Here is a 17,993-nt window from a genome sequence, read left to right on the forward strand (position 1 = left end):
CGGGTCTTGGTCCCAAATGTTTCTAAATTTTACTGGTAGTCACTGTATGAAGAATCTTTGGGTATAATACATCACAGTTTGCTTTATTTGGCTATCGTCACTTACATAAATGAACTTACAGCGTCCTACACACACTAGTAAAGACGTTTCTAAACTTATATCTGGTGTCTGTATAATTATGGGGTTGACTGTATATAAACTCCTAGCAGTTTTTCAGTAACGTTATTTTTGTGCGTTCAGACACGGGCCGCGTTTTGGAGGTGACGGACCTTCCGGCTGGCATCACTCGAGTGGAAGCGAACTCTTTACTGGCAGAACTGAGCAAAGTTGGCGCTCTCATAAAATGGCTGCCCGAAACCCCATCCCCCAACCAATCAGAGGGAGCGGACGTCACGAACTCTGACCCTCCCCCTCACGACCTGGCGTCCACGTACACCATCCTGGCCTTGTTCCCGTCGAAGTACGCGGCGCAAAGCGCGCTCCAAAAACTCAACAGCTCCATCACCAAATTCAAACTGAGAACTAGCAGGGGACATAATGAACAGCACACGCTCGCCAGATCCAGCTCTCAGTGAGGCCACGCCCCTTCCCCCTCTCTCCACCAATCACCACCATTGCCTCAGGCTCACTTCCTGCCATTTCAGTCACACGCCTTCCTGGTTTTGTTTGTTTGTTTGTTTTTGCACCACTATGGCTTGATCCAAACGGGTTTGTTACTTTCGAATGTGGTTTTCACGCTAGTTTGTTAAAAAAAAGAAAAAAAAGAGAACATTTCGAGTGTTGTAGTTGAATTGTTCTTTCACGGTTTCAGGCGAATTTGAGCTATCAAGCTTTGTTATTTAAAAGAAACCAAAACCGAAGCAAAATAAGATGTTTGGCTTATTTTTATGACTTTTTTTTGTTCATTTTGAATAGATCAGGAGTGCAAAACTGAAACCGGAGGATGTTGTTTTTTTGGGGGGGGTTATCGCAAATGTCACAACGCATCTTATTGTTTGTACAATTTTTTTGGCCATTTTTTGTTAAACGAATGGAAACAAGCAACCAAACATGTTACAACTGACCCATGAACTTAAAGACGGGACACAAGGGAACACTTCGACCTGTGCCTTTAAACAGGGACGCGTTTTACGCTGAACAATGACTAAGACAGAAAAACAACGTCCAAAAATGCATAATTTATACTGTAGCCGAATCCAAATAAGCAAGTCATTTTTTTTTCCTTCGTCCGAGTGCCAGTTTTTGGCTCTCCAGAATGTGGACTGAGTGTTTTTGAATTTTTAACTTAATTTAAACGTTGATGGAAACGGCGCAGTGGCCAAACGGAAGGTTTTATCGCTTTCTTTCTCGTAACCTGTCTTTGGGGCGACGGACATTCAACAGTCCATTTATGGGTTTTTAGATTTCTTATCCTATTAAAAGTCACTGGAATAAAGGTTTGCACTCTCTCACACACACACACACACACACACACACACACACACACACACACACACACTCGTCTTTCCCCTCTTCTCTTTTTTTTTCTCTTATTTTATTTTGGTTGTGAGATGTGTGGACTATGAAAGGCTGTAAAATGTTTGCTGGAGCAAGTTGTTTTTATCTCAGTTTGAAACCAATAAATGTTTACACATAACGGTTTTTCCATGTCCCAAATGTTTTTATTGACTATAAAAGTCCAATTGGATTGACAACTTTAAAGAGGGGTGGAATTAAAGGAGTAGTTCACTTTTAATAAAAACTTCTGATAATTTACTCACCCCCAAGTCATCCAAGATCTTTCTTTCTTCAGTCGAAAAGAAATTAAGGTTTTTGATGAAAACAGGATTTTCTCCATATAATGGATTTCAGTGGGAACCAAACCAAAAAGGTCCAAATGAGAGTTTCCAAATGAGTTTTCGAGTCATGACTAAAGATTTGTTTATTTTTATGAACGAGTTTGAACAGGAGAGTCACGAACGCTCATCACAGAACAGAGCAAGGCGAGCATTTGAGCCTATAAAACTTAAACTTTTTTATTTATTTATTTAAATGAGCGATCATTTCACTAGTTATGACCCTTATTCATCATCTGGTGTCATTTAAAGCCCTTTGAAGCTGCACTGAAACTCTTATTTGTGTCTTGAACCGTTTGGTTCCCATTGAAGTCCATTATATGGAGAAAAATCCTGGAATGTTTTCATCAAAAACCTTAATTTCTTTTCAACTGAAGAAAGAAAGACGTGGATATCTTGGATGACATCGGGGAGAGTAAATTATCAGCAAAAGTTTTTTTTAAAAAAAAGTGAACTACTCCTTTAAATACATTTGTGTATTGTATAAAACCATATATATTTTTAAATATTTATTTCAAGTCGTGAACACACAGTATATATTTATTTCAATCGTGAACACGATTGAACACACAAACACAATATGTGTATATATATATATATATATATATATATTATGGAAATGTGGGTTCTTGACCCACATTTCCATGATCATTGTAACCAGATCCACAACGACGGATATTTGCTTCAGAACCTGCTCAGACAGGCTGCGGAGACGAGATCTGTCAACCCCGGATTACACACCGGAGGATCCGCGGGGGTGTTTGTCTTTGTTCACATGCCTGTCTGATATCAAACAAAGAAACGCTTGCTTTCAATCAGACACCCCGCGGAAGAGCCGGACAGGATGTGGGCGGTTTAATGGAGCAGCGCGTGAACTGATGCCGCAGCTGCGGGTACACGCGAAAGCCAACTCACCTGGAATGATACAGGAAATGCTGATGAATGTGTTTGAAAGGTCTGTTAGGATTATAAACCATATACAAAACATTAGCACAGGGAGGATTGCATATGGGTCATGACAAAGATGATAAAAATCGTTTAAATCACATACGTAGGCGACGTAGAAGTGTAATATTTGTGTTCACCCAGTTTACAAACGACCTACTCGTGATATTGATTTTTACCCCCATCTAGTGGTGAAAAGGTATATGACCATCCAGTGAATATTAGTTTCTGTTCCTCTGAATTCCGATTTCGTTTTAACTCCTACGGTGGCCAATGTAGTCCAAGATTAACATGGCTTCCAGTTCGACCTCGTCCATGAGGTCGTAAACGCGAGAGGCGAAGCTTGAATTATAATGGGTATGTCCCTCTTTGGCTAATGTACTTTCAAGATGGAGGAGCAACATGGCGACCGACATTAGAACCCCTTACCGTATGTATTTTCAATGGCTTATTGCATATTATACACTCACGAGAATACTTTCTTACTTGAACAAAGTAAATATACATTGATGAGCACATATATTTTTGAAAGAACTAAGTGTTTTTAGCTAAGAATAAACTAAAAGAGTTACACAGTGCAGCTTTGAATCTACCAAGTAAAAACAAGAAGTCAATAATTTTGTTGAAATTACTCTGATAAAAGCAGACACATATTTAATAAAATATAACAAAATCGGATCATATCTAAAATATGTTGTTTAATTGAATACATATAGCTGTGGTGTAGATAATCATTTATTAATAATCATTTTAATAGTTTCAATGTTTAAACCATTTTTAAGAAAAAATGTATAATAATAAAAGACTGCCAAACTAAGTATTTCATCAGGAACCTTTATTATAGACCCACAGACATTTCAAATTTACTTGTAATACTTTTAAGAACATGTCTTCAAATAAGACATGTATTTAATTTTAATTCATTTAATTTCTGAATATTTTTAGTAGATTCGAACAAACAAACAACAAAACGAGAATCACGTCATTGACCCTTTACTGTCTATGTATCCACCTACAGTTGTGAGACGAGACTGTAACTCTTCAACGAAACACCAGAGGGCGCCATTGTACTAACATTGATAAGGCTTCAAACAACCGTTTTTTCCATAATAGGCTAACGTTAGGCTACACTAAATTGTACATTAATATTATGAGAAACAATTGCGGTAAGTGTTTCACGGGATATATTATTGTTACACGACGAATTTCGATGCATGTTTAATTCACCTCGTGAATTAAATACACATATTTTGTGTTTTAATCTAATTTTGTGTAAAAATATTTTAACTTTTGGCAGCAGAATCGCTTGAGTCACAAGGACAAAGTACGTCCGTTGAAGTATGTTCTGCTTTGACAAATGTAGACAATATGGGCGCTTTATTTTCTAATAGCACAGATGGTCATAGTATCTTTCTCAAACACATTTAAGATTTATAACCTTTGTTAAAGGCTGTTTTATTGGACTACGTCTGTGTTTGGCTCATTTCCATGTGATTAAGACGGTATGTGTTGGATACAAACGACCTCATCACTCAAAACTAATACCATTTTAATAACACCCCATTATTAAGTGTCATAACTGTTTGGTGATTTAAAATTGTCTTTCCATGGCCTACTCAAAATATGCTTTTTTTTTAGTAACAAATTACACTGAATTTAAAACTAAATCATTATATTAGGACAGCAATATCACTGTTTATATGAACTCAAAGTGTTTAAACCTCTATTCCCTGGTTTTCTGTCATATAATTGATGCCAGATGGAGAATTTGTCAGGACAAAATATGGGGCAGCGGCTCCCTGCCAGTCGAGAGCGAGTGTGTGTCCTGCATAAATTAACCGACAAGCGTGTCTTGCCATTATAGCAGGTGTCAGGAAAGGTGTTTTGCATGGGACGAGATCAGAAAAGTGCTGTTTAGAGCTCAGAATAGCCAGTTTGGGCCCAGACGGTGTTCACAGTCTTTACTTTTCAGGATTGAAATGCTGTCGATTTGGATATGATGGATAATTGTGGCACTCCGGTGGCCGTGGGCCCAGAGGAGGAGGAGAGGGTGTGATGACAGACCAGCTGTCCTACACACTCCTGTCGGTCAGAGCCAATGGCTGGACGTGTTTCTACATGCCTAGACATGTTCACCTGATACTCATTGTGGCAGATGTAATTCAATTCTCACTGATAATGAGAGACGCTAAAAGTTACATTGGAAATTCACCTCATTCATAGATAGATAGATAGATAGATAGATAGATAGATAGATAGATAGATAGATAGATAGATAGATAGATAGATAGATATGATAGATAGAGTGCTTCTGTCATTGTAATCAGTGTAGTGCTTTAGCTTGGCCAGATAATGATTTGTAGCTTGACCCTCTGAGACCCTGTTGACCTTTGACCCTGGTTCCACAGGGGTCACAGGTCAACTGTCCACCTTGCTGTGGGACAGCAGAGGCATCTCGCTCACACAGCTGTCCAGAAACGTGCATTACAGCACACAACAATATCAAACTTTTCCTAAAGATGAAGAATCCTATTTAGCACCAAACTGTAATATATATATATATATATATATATATAAACATTGTTTTAAATTACATTTTTAGATTAGATGAATATTCCACAGTTTCACACAATTGTTATAAATAAATTAAAACATTTTTTTTTTACAGTAACATGAGCAAACATATTGTTATATTTCATTTGGAAAGTTTTTTTGTCTATCTATCTATCTATCTATCTATCTATCTATCTATCTATCTATCTATCTATCTATCTATCTATCTATCTATCTATCTATCTATCTATCTATCTGTCTGTCTGTCTGTCTGTCTGTCTGTCTGTCTGTCTGTCTGTCTGTCTGTCCGATATCTTTCTATATATCTCTGTCTATCTGTTTGTCTGTCTATCTATATATCTGTCTGTCTGTCTATCTTTTTGTCTATCTATTTATCTGTATATCTGTCTGTCTATTCGTCCGTCTCTATTCCTACCTATCTATCTCTCTGTCCGATATCTATCTATCTATCTATCTATCTATCTATCTATCTATCTATCTATCTATCTATCTATCTATCTATCTATCTATCTATCTATCTATCTATCTATCTATCTATCTATCTATCTATCTATCTATCTATCTATCCATCTATCTATCTATTTGTCTGTCTGTTTATAATAGATCCATCTGTCTGAGATCTGTAACTCTGAAATACTGTCACAAACCCTTCATCAGGCCACTCCATGTTGCCATAGCGACTTGATGGAAGCCATCCCAGCTATACAATTTTAAGGGGGAGGGGGGTAATCATAAGAGGTTTAGGGCCAATTTTGGACACAGAAATCCCCCCCCGCCCCACGCGCACACTCCAGTGCCGAGGGTCCTGTTGTTCGGGGCCTCTCCTTCACTCTGGGGGTCTTTCATCTCACTCAAGGCCTCCACCCCATTGATATGTTTCTCGCTCTCTCAAATGTTGAACGAGGATGGTCACCCCCACCATCATCCTAATTGCTTTTGTCTGTCCAAGGCTCTCGTCATTTCTTTGACTTCCTCTCCAACATTTTTGTCCCTTTTCAAAACCTGCAGATTCTTTGAGCCGTAGTTCGTTTTTATTTCCTTTTAAAGAAAGATTCGGAAATGGACGTGGCCTCTCGGATGATTCTGCAGGTCAGAGGTCTTAATTCACTATTCCTGAAGGTAACCAGCGGGGGTGGGGGCAAAATTGTTAATATATTATTTATTTACTCACATTGATTTTTGAAGGGAAGGTCGCACTTAAATGTTTTAAAGGTTTTACAAATCAATATTAGCATTAGTTTGGGGAAAACGCCTGCATAGCCATTTTTATCTCATTTCAACGAAATTATAGTATATAATATCTTCTTTTAATATGTTAAAATAATTGATAATCAGAATTCTGGGGTTGTGATGCATTGTGGGATTTCCTAGGCTTTATGTTACCTTAGAATTTGGCCAAAATTAGGATTACCTATTTTGAGGCGCCTTTATTGATCCCTGCTATGAGTTATGGGCTAGGTCCTGCTCTCACTCAGGTCCTCTTTTTGGGTTAAATGCTCTAGCTGGAGCCACTTTCTCAATGTGCAACGGAAGGTCACGGATCAGCTGCAGGGGTACAATTTATCTGCTGTGGTTACTCTACCTCCCATATCTCTCTATCTTTCATTCTCATGACCCATGACGGTTTCTCTATGGTTTTATAAATTGAATGATTGATAGATCAGAGGTAGTTTGAACATCTTCTCCTCTCAGGTTTTGATAGATGCAATCCCCAAAGTGCTGTTGTTTGTTGGTGTGAGTGATGGCGCAAACTCCAGAAAACGCATCAGTTTTTTCCCATCCAGTCTTCACAGAGATCGCGCAGAGGGAAAAAAAAGAGAAATGAGACTGTTTCCTGAGGTAACAGATGGGTAAAGATGGTCGGAACCATTTCTTTCCAAGTCGTAATACATCTAAAAGTCCATATGTCAAAAGCACATACAAATGTCCTGAAGCCCTTCACAACAATACAGTTCCTAAAGTTTATACTAACAGCTTTTGGATCAGTCAACCACCTATCCGAGACGATTTATTTCCAGAAGAGATTTCATTGGAGACGTCTCTAGTTGCCTGGAAAACAACTCGCACTGATGCGTCTGCAGGCGACTGGCAGCTGGCCTGAACGGACAGGATTTTCTTGCTATGCTAATGCCCATAGCTGCAGGCTAAGCGTTCTAGCATAATGATGCTAACACGCCAAAGCCATATGGAAAAACAAAGGCAGGACTTTTACAGAGAATACCAAGCACAGTATGCTTCAGTACAGAGAGGGTTTGATTCAGATGACAGATTTTAATGAGAATTCCTGACAGAGCACAAACACATTTTGGCACGTTGTTTAGCCGTATACGGGCTACGACTGGAGCATGTTTGGAAAGAGTTGCTGGCTTACGACTTACCAGATGTGTTTCAGTGTACGCTGTTTACTAATTTTTAAAACTGTATGAATATGCAACATTTTAAATATTAAAATATGGTTATTTAGCATTTTTAATTTAATTTTGTGTTAGAAAAATGTCTGATGGAAGAGTGATCAAATAGAAATGATAACACAGGATGAAATTCTTCAGAAATGAAAGGTAGTCTTAAGCCTAGTTTGCACTACATGATTTTAAAACGCCGGCCTGACTCTCTACATGACTTGCTCTCTGTAAAATCAGGACTGTTCACACCACATGACACGTGATTGATCCGCAACGCGAGTTGACAACAACTATGTCACACAACGATTCTATCGTGTCTACAAACCACATTTTGTCACGAAAATTAATGGCGAAATGGCGCGAAACAGCACGCGCGCCAATACCCAGCTAAGAATACTGACCTCAACCCATGCCTTGCTCTGATTGGCTGTAGCTCATGACATCACGTGAGTCCTGCGACGACGAGGCGTCTGCTAGCATCTGTTTAATTCATTGTTGGCTCTTCCATAGTAAGAGATTGGCGAGCGTTCATCACCTGCTAATCACCCGCGATTCTGTCGGCGAGCTCAACGATTTGCAAATCTGGCTTAAATCGGGCTTAAAATCATGTAGTGTGAACTAGGCTGAAGTATACTCCGCTGTGTAATTCACGCTGTGTAATTCACATTTTGCCAAAACAAGTTGGAAATTTGTTTTGATGGCGCTAACAAATTTTCATAGCCATAAGTTACCTCTGAAATCACATACTTAGTAGTACATTTGATGAGGAAGGAACTTGCTAAAAGAGTATGTGCTATGTAGCATGAATAAAACCTTGATGTTACATCCGACATGTTGTCACTGTCATGTGACTTTTCGCGTCACTTCACTATAATTTACAAATCCTCTCCTGTGGCCTCATGGGATAGTAAAATATTTATCAGATGCGCACTTTAGAATCTCATAAGTTATCTGCGTATTTTATTGTTTTATGAATACTGAAAAAAAATTGGAGTAGGATTTACTTGAAAAAAGCTAGGCAACTTTTTTCACTCGAAAAATGCTAAAAACATTTGCCAAGTAAAAACCTAAAGATATTTATCAGTAGCTTTAATTAGAAATCTTTAAGTTAAATTTACTTGGAATAAAAATGGAATTAAGTAAACTTTACAGAAAATAAGTAATTTTAACTTGGCTTGTAAAAGGATGATTAATACCGTTTTAGCTGAAATTTCCTTTGCCTTTGCATTACCTTTCACGAAAACAATACTATTGAATTTTATTAGTCTATAGAATAAAATAGAATTTTATTAGTTTATAGTATGTGCTTTACTTAGATCTTCTAAGTAATTTGCATTACATCATGTCAGATGAATGCAAAGACCTCAATACTTGGTAGACAATACACAATGGCGGTAACATTTGATGGGTCGTTTTTGTGTTTGAATGTGTTAGTTTGAGCAAAAAATTTACTCGAAATGTCACAAAATGGCAAGTTACTAATACTGACAACAAAAATCAATGATAAAACAGTGTAAATACAGCTGGAAACCAGTGAACAATGAACCTCATTAATTATTCAAGGTCCAGTGCATGATGGGAACCACAGTATCAGAAAAGTTGAGTAATTTTTACTTAATTTTATTGAGTTGATATTTACACTTTCATTTCTACTCGCTTGAAATAAGTATTGATATAGAATCTACTTAGTTTTTTAAATTCTTGCCTGAACTAACTTTTTCATGTAAATTACATTGTTTTTTTAGTAGTATTTACTACTAAAAAAATCATTTTTTACAGTGCATTCAGACTTACTACACTGTAAAAAAATATTGTTGGTTTAACTTAAAAAAGTAAGTAACCTGGTTGCCTTAAATTTTTAAGTTCATTGAACTGGAGAAAGTGAGTTAATACAACGAAGGTGATTGATTTAATCATCAGAAACTCAAAATTATATATTGTCTGAACTAAATAAATTAAGTTGATTTGACAAAAGAAAAAATGTTGTGATTACACTGTAAAAAAAGTAATTTAATCATCAGAAACTCAAAATAATAAGTTATCTCAACTACATAAATTATTATAAAGTTGATTTGACAAAAGAAAATATGTTGTGATGTTGTGTATTTTTTTTTACAGTGTACTCATTTAACATTCTGTTTTTCGCCTACTATATAGTAGGAAATTAGGTATATTTGGATCCAGAGATCATTTTTTTTCTTAATAATTGCAACAACAACAAACTCTTGAGTGTTAATTATTGACACAATATGGCACAATACTTTGCTGAAATGTTATGCTAAAATCGCATTCACAAAGCAATCTGGATGAAGGTCAATTTAAGATGCGTTGAAAACACAAAACAGCCTACATTGAGTTACAAGGTACTTTTCTGAGTAAAAAGTTTCAGTGCATATTTAAAACGGTGGATGGTGTTTTGGTGACTTGCAGTTCGCTGTTGTAATATTTTCTCCCAAATGGTCTGTAAATGGGACAGCGTTATTAAAAGTACTCCTCATACGAGTTTAAAAGCACCAAGCAACACCGCATATTTGCATAAAAGTATCATTTTTGTGTGGTTCATCTCTCTCGGGGCTGGTTTTGTGTGCGTAAAAGAAACATTAAGAGTTCTGTTATTTATCACAAGCAAAACTCGCCCACGCAGCAGCACCTGCATGTACACAGGATTCATAACTGCAAATTCAATAAACGATTATACGCTTGCTAATTGGCTTATAATTAAATATTCAGTGTGATACTTGGGGAGAAATGAATGGCTGACATGTTGTCCATATCTATTTTTGTTAAAAGAAAAAGTAAAAATAGATCCGTAAACATACTTTTCCATTTATTCATTTAGCAGATGCTTTTATAATTCAAGCCGTTCTGTTGCTTAAATGTGGAAAAAAAACATATTTTTTGTGGGTGGGTCCCACATATAGGAGGCCCTTAGGGGGTCCCATCCCCAGTAATTGGCCCTGGCCCAGGCCCCTGGACAGCTTTCCCGGTTGTCCCCCGCTGCCGATGGCCCAGATTGGATGTCGCAAAAGCCAACTGACCAAATGTTTGGAGATAATCCAAATGTTGTTTTGGCTTATATTTTTGGATAGAAACATGGATTGCCCAGGCATATCTTTGGAACACTCATCCGTAGAAATTATAACAGAATTTTTGAGGAATCTTTGCTGCTATTCCTGATATTTTATGTGGTTTAGGAACAATATTTGGCAAAGATCAAAATCAGGCACCCATTAAGCCTGGCAATCATCTGAATTGGGTCAGTGTGAACGGATAAAGTCCCTGTTTGAGTTAGGCTCAGACGTTTTTAATCATAATCACGTTCATTTGGTCACTGGGCATGCAGGAGGACCTCCATTAAGACCATGTGAGGTTGAATACTGAGGAATGGCATGCGGAAGTGCTAATCGGATGAATGGATTGGGACTTCTCGGATTTCCAGCTTTGTGGAGTTAGCCGCTATGCTAACAGGCAAAAAGTCATTATGTGTAGGCCTGCTATTTTTTTTAATCTTTTTGTTATTTCTTTTTAATCAATAGGAAAGTAGAAAGATGACAGGAAAGAACTGGGAGAAGAAAATGGAATAGTATTGGAAGGTATAAAAAAAGCTACATTGATGATACCATTGTTGCCAGGTTTTTGAAGATTTCTCATTGAATTTGATGAAAGATGTACTTGTTAGCTGCCTTGGATTCAAGGCCACCTAGTAACTAGTATTGACATTTATAATTTTTTCAATGTTTTTAGTCAATCTAGGCACTGTACACTGACTCGTTATATTCTATCTTGAACAATATCATATTTTGCACATGTAACTTTGCTAGTTTTATAGTAAATGAACAAATTTACTGACAACTACTACATCCCTTGCATTCAACGTTTTCTCACCAACAAAATCCCAGTTTCCCACTTGTAATTCCGACTTTGTGGTTCCATTCATGTGCATTCAACTCATAAATACGATCTTTTTGAACCCAGCATTTATCTCTGCGCTACGTACATTTTTTTGAATGTTTGATTACGTTTACCATTGTTTCGCGAATTTTCAAGTGAATCCACTTGATGGGAATTTCGCGCGAGAGCGAAACCAGATTTCACACTAGGTTCAGTTGGTCATGTGAATCACCTTGTTGAGCAAAAGACAGTGACTTATGTGTGAGCGATGCTTAATATATCGCTACAAAAAGTCAATTTTATTTTAATATAAATATGAATTTCTTAAATAAATTAAATGTAAACCCTGATGTTTTTCCAAGACATTCTTAGCAGCTTTTGGCAACTCTGTGAGTTTTGAGTTTTCAAATACAAAAAAATACAAAATAACTTATCACACTATACTAGTCAAATTGTTTTTTTTTTTCTCTTTTCTAGAAAAGCTGCCACACCTTTCATAAAGGGCTCAGGGCCAGCGCGTAAAGACGAGCTGTTTAAGTAAACTGTTTGTCCTGTGAAGGCGGCTAGGAAGTGTAAGTGAAATCATTAAATGAGTAACTTCCATCATAAAAGAGGAGTTCAAAGAGTTTCCTGCTGTAGTGCCTTTATTAAAACGGCCCTGACTGCATGCGGTGTTAGCATCTGTATCGCAGCATGGAGTTTATGGAGAGAATTACAGAGAGTGTGCCTCCGTTCCAAAACCTAGCGAGTTGCCTTGTTGCCCACCGCCTTCTAAGACAGCGAGCTTAACTAGAAATGTAGAAACATACGTCGGCAGCAACATCACACAATTATGTCTGCAATTAGCATTTATAACAGGAGGCTTGATTTAAATAGTTTTGAAATGGTGTTAGCATGTTGCTAAGCTAACTATATTATCTCAAAACACAAAGATTGGGTCAAATAGTTGCATTTTAATTGAATTGAACTATTGTTTTATCAATAGTTTCGTCTTTTAATTAATTATATTTGAATCAAATTGTCTCTTATCTTAAAATGCTGCCTATGTAGTTCACTCTCTTTAGTTTCTAAGACTTTCTCGTCTCATTGAGGTTCGTATGCGGACAGAATTCTGTGTGAGAAACGGTTCTCGTAGAAGAACCCAAAACCGTGCCCTTGTTGACCTTTTTCAATTGTGAACCATAACTTAATTATGCTAACGCACACACACACACACACATGCTTGCCTAAAACCAGAGGACGCTCTGAGAACCCTCAAAGGATCAAAGGCTGCATGCCAATGCGATCTCCCGGCGTGTGAACCGCAACTGAGCCCTTTAAACACACGCAGACCGCCACCGTCGTCAACAGGGCACGCTGTTGCTCCGGAGGAACGCCTCCCTCTGCAACTCACAGAAAGAGGGTGAAACAAAAGACTGATGCAAACAAAGACTGAGAGAATAGTAGTGAACAAGAATAGAGCATTAAGAAGAATAGTTACACCCACTATTAGAATGGCTAAAGGATGGATGGAGAAATAGTTACTGAGAATAGTTACTTTTTTTTTCGTTTTAGAGTCTCCATCCACATTCATTGTATGAAAGAGAGCAACCTAGAAGTTCTACTATTCACCTCCTTTTACTGACGAAATTTGGAATGATTATGGGTGATTAAGAAATTTTCACAATTTAAAATTTCAAAACTACTCATTTAAAGGGTTAGTTCACCCAAAAATGAAAATTCTGTCAGTATTTACTCACCCTCATGTTGTTCCAACCCCGTAAGACCTTCGTTCATCTTCGGAACACAAATTAAGATATTTAAGATATTAAGATCGCTCCTGCATACAGTCCATAGGCTTCTTGAGGGACTGCCTCCGTCTTGCTGTCCCCGAAAGTCATTAAAGACATCGTTAAAATAGTCCAAGTGACTACAGGGGCTCAATCTTAACTTTATCAAACGACGAGAACACTTTTGTGCGCAAAAAACAACAAAAATAACGACTTTATTTCAACTATTCACTTCCTTCTCCATAAGCCTGTAGTCAGTTAATGTAGTGTGATTGCGTAGAGCCACGTCACACGTAGGCTTACTATTGGCCGACGCTGGTCATGTGTGTGTGATGCGTGTGACGTACAATAACAGATACGCTATTAAACTAGTAACCTGACTCGCGCAGAGGGAGAAATAAACGAATAGTTGAAATAAAGTCGTTATTTTTGTTGTTTTTTGCGCACAAAAGTATTCTCGTCGTTTGATAAACTTAAGATTGAGCCCCTGTAGCCACTTGGACTATTTTAACTATGTCTTTTATGACTTTTCGGGGACAGCAAGAGCCAGTCCCTCAAGAAGCCTACGGACTGTATGCAGGAGCGATCTTAATATCTTAAATATCTTAATTTGTGTTTCGAAGATGAACGAAGGTCTTACGGGGTTGGAACAACATGAGGGTGAGTAAATACTGACAGAATTTTCATTTTTGGGTGAACTAACCCTTTAAGTGTTGAAAGCAGTACACTCTTAGAAGAAAAGGTTCTATCAGCGCTACGTATTTGGAACCCCTAAAAGGTGTTATACACTCTTAAAAAGGGTTCCTCTGGGTTCTTTATAGAACCCTGGGGTTCCATTCTTGGCCAATAGAACCTTTTACAAAAAAAATGGTTCTATATAGAACCATTTTGGAGTTCCATATATGAAGCGGGGGATGGAACCATTTCTGATTCTAAATAGAACCATTTCTTCTAAGAGTGTACATTTTTTTTCTTGCTGCATTTATTGAATCCCATTTCCTGTGTGCCAGGGTGGAAGTGGTCCGCGCTTCCTTCCATCTCTGTTATCTAAGTGTGTGGTATCACAAATCTGCATTGCAGCTGTCGACTCGCTCTCTCAAGTAGACCTGCAGTTTTATGGCGTTTACCACAGACGCTTCCCTCCACATAGTTTTCTTCTAGGTTCTGGAGTACCTCAGGGTTCAGTCTTGGGCTCCCTTATTTGTGGAGGAAATGTTGGGCCAACAAATGGCAGTTTGATGCAGTCGCCTTTCTACAGTGAGATCTGAATGGGCCGGTAATGAGATTTCGCTCTTATTGTTGCGACACTGACAAACGACACATCCTCGACTCCACATCAAAGACCTCAGAGATAGATTTACCACAAAAGACTTTCCCCTATGTCACTACCGTCCACACCCAGGGAATTATGGGGGTCTTGTCACACAAGCATAACTCACAAGCACTGTATGAAGTCTCCAATCAGTTTGTCACGTTCTGTGGATCAAAAGCGTAAAATAGCACATATGTTGACAATCACGGGGAACTTGCACACGCTGCCAACTAAGTGCTTCTTTGACAAGTCCTGATGGTTTTATTTAGCTTTGTCTTCATTTTTATGAGACTTGAAGAAGGGAAGTGTATCATTTTTATGAAGTTAAAATAGTTTCTTTTATTCAGGAACTTGATCCGATTGGTAATTTGACAATGATTTGTTCAGTCTGGTTTGTAAATTAATTGTTCAGTTCGATTTGTGAAGGATTCATTCAGTCTAATTTGTGAATGAATGGTTCACTCAGATAAATGATCGGATTGTTCAGTCTGATTTTTAAATGATTCATTCAGTCTAATTTGTGAACAAAAGGTTCAGTGGTCATTCTGTCCATTTTATGAATGATTCAGTTGTATTTATGAATGATTTGTTGAGTCTGATTCGTAATCAAATGCTTTAGTCCAGTTTGTGAACGAAGCGTTTAGTTCAGTTTGTGAAAGAGTCATCTGTTCAGCTTGTGAATGAATGAATCGTTCTGTCCAGTATGTGAATGAATGAATCATTCTGTCCAGTTTGTGAATGAATCTTCTGTCCACTTTGTGAACAAATCGTTCTGTCCTGTTTGTGAATGAATCTTCTGTCCACTTTGTGAACACGTCATTCTGTCCAGTTTGTGAATGAATGAATCGTTCTGTCCAGTTTGTGAATGAATTTTATGTCCACTTTGTGAACAATTCGTTCTGTCCAGTTTGTGAATGAATCTTCTGTTCACTTTGTGAACAAATCATTCTGTCCAGTTTGTGAATGTATGAATCGTTCTGTCCAGTTTGTGTTGAATCTTCTGTCCACTTTGTGAACAAATCATTCTGTCCAGTTTGGGAATGAATCTTATGTCCACTTTGAGAATGAATCATTCTATCCAGTTTTTGAACAAATTCTTCTGTCCACTTTGTGAACGAATCGTTCTGTCCAGTTTATGAACAAATTCTTCTGTCCACTTAGTGAATGAATCGTTCTGTCCAGTTTGTGAATGAATGAATCGTTCTGTCCAGTTTGTGAACGAATCGTTCTGTCCAGGCAGTTTGCGAACAAATTCTTCAGTCCGGTTAGTGAACACTTTGTGAACAGAACGCAAGTAATGTTTTAATAAACTGCACTTAAACATAATCTCTCCAGGAACTGTAGTTATTGTTAGCTACTTCATTCACCCTGGGGGATTTTTTGGAGTTACTCATATTTCAAGCTGACATGTTGTATTTAATTTCATAAGACAGGTTTTTACAGTAGTGTTCGCTTATTAAAAATGTCTTGACAAAACTTGGCTTCATATTAATGACCTTTAAATGAACAGTTCACCCTCTGAAGACAGACTTAAAACTGAACGTAGGGACATGTTTTGGTCTTTTGTTCTTACCCTGTGATTGACAGGTGGAATAATTGTGAAATGCTTCTGGTTCATTCCACCGTCGCAGGAGAAATCTGTACTACAAACTCCCTAAAACCACAAACAAATGTAAAACCATAAGATCATATAGTAATGTTCATTTAAAGTGAGCAGAACGTAGTTGAAATTTGTATTTATTTTTGTATATATTCTGTGTCTTGACAACGTGAAGCGGAAGAGCATTAACTCCCATTTGGAATAAATCAATTCCGTAATGTGATACATTTCTGAGGTAAAGTTAAAATTAAATAGGATGTATTACTGTTATTGTGTAAAAAGTAAATGGTGTCAATTGTGATCTCAAGTTACTACTAATTCTGTGTTTAAGACTGGACGGCCCACTGACAAACCTCTGAAGTGATAGATAAGATCTGTTTCCCATTCCAAGTGCAAGCCGACACCTTTTAAAGTTAACCGGCCCCAACAAGTGTGTGTGTGTGTGTGTGTGTGAGAGAGAGAGAGAGAGAGAGAGAGAGTTAGATGGTCTTGTTCAGGGGAAATGTCAAATCTTCAGTTCTCTCTCATGTCATGTGATGTATGTTTGAAATTCTCCCTTCAATGTGCCTCACCGCAGTCCTGATCTCATTTGCACTCTCTCGCAGTCACCTCCACTTGAGGAAAATGAATCTTCAGTTTAAAGCGAGCAGGATTTAAGCAGTCTGAGGAAAATGTCAGCATGTCTGCCTGAACGACTATTGACAGAAAGATCTGTGAAGCAGAAAGCAATTTAAGAAGAAAAGGGCCAGTTTACTGTCACTGTGCGTCGCAGAATAACCATGACAGTCCGCCATTATCACTAAACACAAGTCAATGGACATGCCGCAAAGACAAACAAATAACAGTATGAGGTTTGTTAAGTCGCTTACTGTGATAAAACCAACAGAAAGGTGTTTAAATTGGACAGATACTCAATCAGATCACTTGTCAATCAGATCACAAGCTAGCCTTAACTGGTGTGTTAAGGCTAGCTTCACTATTGCTAATAGTTAGCATTAGCAATCTCTTATGAGTTTGTCTAGTAAACAAGCACATAAAACAGCCAAAACACCTTAGCAATCACATAGAAAGTACTTAGAAGATGTTAACATATGTAAACACATCTGTCTGTCTGCCTTGTGGTATCTATCTATCTATCTATCTATCTATCTATCTATCTATCTATCTATCTATCTATCGTCTGTCTGTCTGTCTGTCTGTGGTATCTATCTATCTATCTATCTATCTATCTATCTATCTATCTATCTATCTATCTATCTATCTATCTATCTATCTATCTATCTATCTATCTATCTGTAGTATCTATCTCTCTCTGTCTGTTGTATCATCCATCTATCTATCTATCTATCTATCTATCTATCTATCTATCTATCTATCTATCTATCTATCTATCTATCTATCTATCTATCTATCTATCTATCTATCTATCTATCTATCTATCTGTAGTATCTATCTCTCTCTGTCTGTTGTATCATCCATCTATCTATCTATCTATCTATCTATCTATCTATCTATCTATCTATCTATCTATCTATCTATCTATCTATCTATCTATCTATCTATCTATCTATTAGTAATCTCTCTCTCTCTCTCTCTCTCTCTCTCTCTCTCTCTCTCTCTCTCTCTCTCTCTCTCTCTCTCTCTCTCTCTCTCTCTCTCTCTCTC

The 17,993-nt window shown here is 37.6% G+C and overlaps 1 protein-coding gene across 11 annotated transcripts in view; it reads left to right on the top strand.

The window, feature by feature from the left end:
- Nucleotides 1-1,641, top strand: part of r3hdm1 (R3H domain containing 1) — a 46,666-nt gene extending 45,025 nt beyond the window's left edge. For all 11 annotated transcript variants that reach the window (XM_089134293.1, XM_089134308.1, XM_089134290.1 and 8 more), the window contains one exon: nucleotides 241-1,641. In XM_089134293.1, the coding sequence (XP_088990419.1) occupies nucleotides 241-575 (335 nt within the window). In that variant the 3' untranslated portion in view covers nucleotides 576-1,641. The remainder of the gene's footprint in view (nucleotides 1-240) is intronic.
- Nucleotides 1,642-17,993: the final 16,352 nt, after the last annotated feature.

This window comes from Pimephales promelas, chromosome 2 (genome assembly GCF_988280905.1).
Source record: "Pimephales promelas chromosome 2, fPimPro1.hap1.1, whole genome shotgun sequence".
In the NCBI taxonomy this organism is placed as follows: Eukaryota; Metazoa; Chordata; class Actinopteri; order Cypriniformes; family Leuciscidae; genus Pimephales; species Pimephales promelas.